The sequence below is a fragment of the Hibiscus syriacus genome, unplaced genomic scaffold (assembly GCF_006381635.1).
Source record: "Hibiscus syriacus cultivar Baekdansim isolate YM2019G1 unplaced genomic scaffold, ASM638163v2 tig00004355_pilon, whole genome shotgun sequence".
Lineage (NCBI taxonomy): Eukaryota > Viridiplantae > Streptophyta > Magnoliopsida > Malvales > Malvaceae > Hibiscus > Hibiscus syriacus.
Window position 1 is genome coordinate 482,771 of NW_024062011.1, and position 2,365 is coordinate 485,135.

General features: G+C 41.6%; 1 protein-coding gene across 1 annotated transcript; it reads right to left on the reverse strand.

The window, feature by feature from the left end:
- Positions 1 to 1,263: 1,263 nt before the first annotated feature.
- On the reverse strand, positions 1,264 to 2,154 carry LOC120193235. The gene has a single exon (XM_039195790.1). The coding sequence runs from the start codon at positions 2,152 to 2,154 to the stop codon at positions 1,264 to 1,266; it is 891 nt and encodes a 296-aa protein (XP_039051721.1).
- Positions 2,155 to 2,365: the final 211 nt, after the last annotated feature.

Below are 2,365 nucleotides of genomic sequence, written 5' to 3' on the forward strand. Positions count from 1 at the left end.
AAGCCGACCACGTCGTAGCTATGGGGTGAGTCACCACTATAGTTTGGTGACTCACCGAACTCGACCCTTGTCCGACGAGAGCCTCATCGAGGGTTATACCTGCAAAGAGAAGAAAAATATAGCAATCAAAAATACGGGAAACAACCACCAACAACAAAAAAGAAGAGGAAAATGAGCATCTTACCCTCGTAGAAACCTCCAAACCATCGTGGAACCACCAGAATCATTGTAAAACCGAAGGTAAAACCTTCGATTTATTTTAGATCTAGGGAAATCTAGAGAGTTTTAGATCGAAAGGAGGTCGTATTCGGTCTTAGGGTTAAAAAAGGGAAATTTGGGGTTATTTTTACGAATTTTGACCACCTTGAACGGTGGCAGGCGGTGGTTGCCGGTGCCGGAGCACGGCTGTCGGCCGGTCCCCGGGCTCCCTTCGGGCGGAGGCTTTAAGAGAGAGATGAGAGAAAAAAATTCTCTCTTTAAAGAGAAAGAATGAAAGGAAAAAGAATGAATTTTTGGTTAAACGCAGACCAGTTTCTCTTTTAAAATGACATTTTCTTAAAAACTATTTTAAAATATGATTTTTAGGTATTCGACCTACCTAATTAAAAAAATCGGTGGCGACTCCAAAACGTTTCAATAAAAACCATTTATTTATTCACCATATTTTTCTCGCCAAGTAAAATTTCGTGCCCGAGCGAAAATCAGTTACGACACCCCCTCAATCCTTTCTAACCATACAATTTTTATTTAATATTTTTTGTTCATGATCTTCATTTAATTTCTTAACACCAAAATATATCATTGATCAGACTTCATTGAAAAATGTTGATGTCACAATCCATATCTTTTGTAGATCCCAACAAACCCAGATCTCATGCAGTATTAAAAAAGAAGCAAAGGCATCATGTGCGTTTAAATTAGAAATGACCATCCAACTCAGTTGGTAGAGCACAAGGTTCTTAACCTTAAGGTCGTGGGATCGAGTCTCACGGAGGGCATTTCATAATTCGGAGGTCTCTTACGGAAGCTGCTCTCAACCCGATGTTGGGAGTAACCTACTATCTTACCCCCCTACCCCATATATATGGGAAAAAGGGACGTCCATTTAATAAGGAAATGGGTAGGTCAAGCCATATGTGGTGTGTGATCTTATTGCTTCAATAATCCATCAGAAGAAGAAGAAAACAGTGTTAATCATGGATGTTTGCAACATTTGTCAGAATATTTGATAAAAAATTGCAGTTTCACAATTTCCCAGGGACGTTAATTAACTTGATTCAAAGCTCTATCTAGGCCATTCATGGTGCTATAACCCTTTGAGCTGAACCCCAAGCAGCCAAGCAAGCCTTGCCTGTAAGGCAAATATATCTTCTTCCTTGACTCTTCAGCTTGTGCTCTATTTGCAGTGTAAAGTAACTCGTGTGGCGATGGTGGGACTGGAACTCTCCTTTTCCCTATCCAATTCATCGGCTTCTTCTTCGATTCTCCGCCGCCGGCTTTTGGCTTCTTCCCCTTCACCGGATAAAATGAAATGGTTGACCATAATTTATAATAATTGCTGTTGCTTCTTCCTTCACTTTTGGTCCTCAGAATATCTTTCAGGAAAACCCATCTTTTTGAGCTTCTCACTGCAGCTTTGTTGGTCTCAGCTTTGCCGCCTATATCTTCGTTTGTGTCGGTTCTTAAAGGGGACATGGATCTTGTTCTTCTCCTTAGACTTGTAGACTTATAATCTCTGCCCCTTAAATCTTCTTCTTCTTCTTCTTTTTGTTGGAGATCCAGCAATGGAGTCAATGCCTGAGTCCTCTCCAAATGAGTGGATAGCTTTATGGGTCTGATCTTTCCTTTCAAGAAAAGCTCATCCGCCGAACTCAAGGATCCCGTTTGACCCGGCTCCGATGACCCGAACCGTGCGGAGAACTCGAAATCAGGAGAAGAGGGTTGTGTTGTAGACGATGAGACCACCATCGACGATGTGATAGCGAAATGCATGGGGCTAGCTGGTGCACTGTAAAAGAACCCTCCACTGATGAACCCGGGTACGGGTCTAGGTGCCCGTCCTGGGCTTGAAGGTGCACTGCCATAGGTTGTGATGCTGGTGCTTTCTAGGTAGTCTTCTGGGAAAACTTGGCCGTTTGGGGTTTGGGATTCCATTGTCGCTCTTGAACAGAAAAGAATAGCAAAGTGGATGTGTTTTCAGATTTGTTCATCTATGGCTGCTTTTATAAGCTGCCCAATACCCCCAAAATATCATTTTATACTATCTATCCCCCAATGAATTCATTACTTGAGTAAAATATTAATTTAATAATTCCCCACGTTTCAATTTACTCTAATTGTGGTTTTGGTCTATCATTCTATTTGC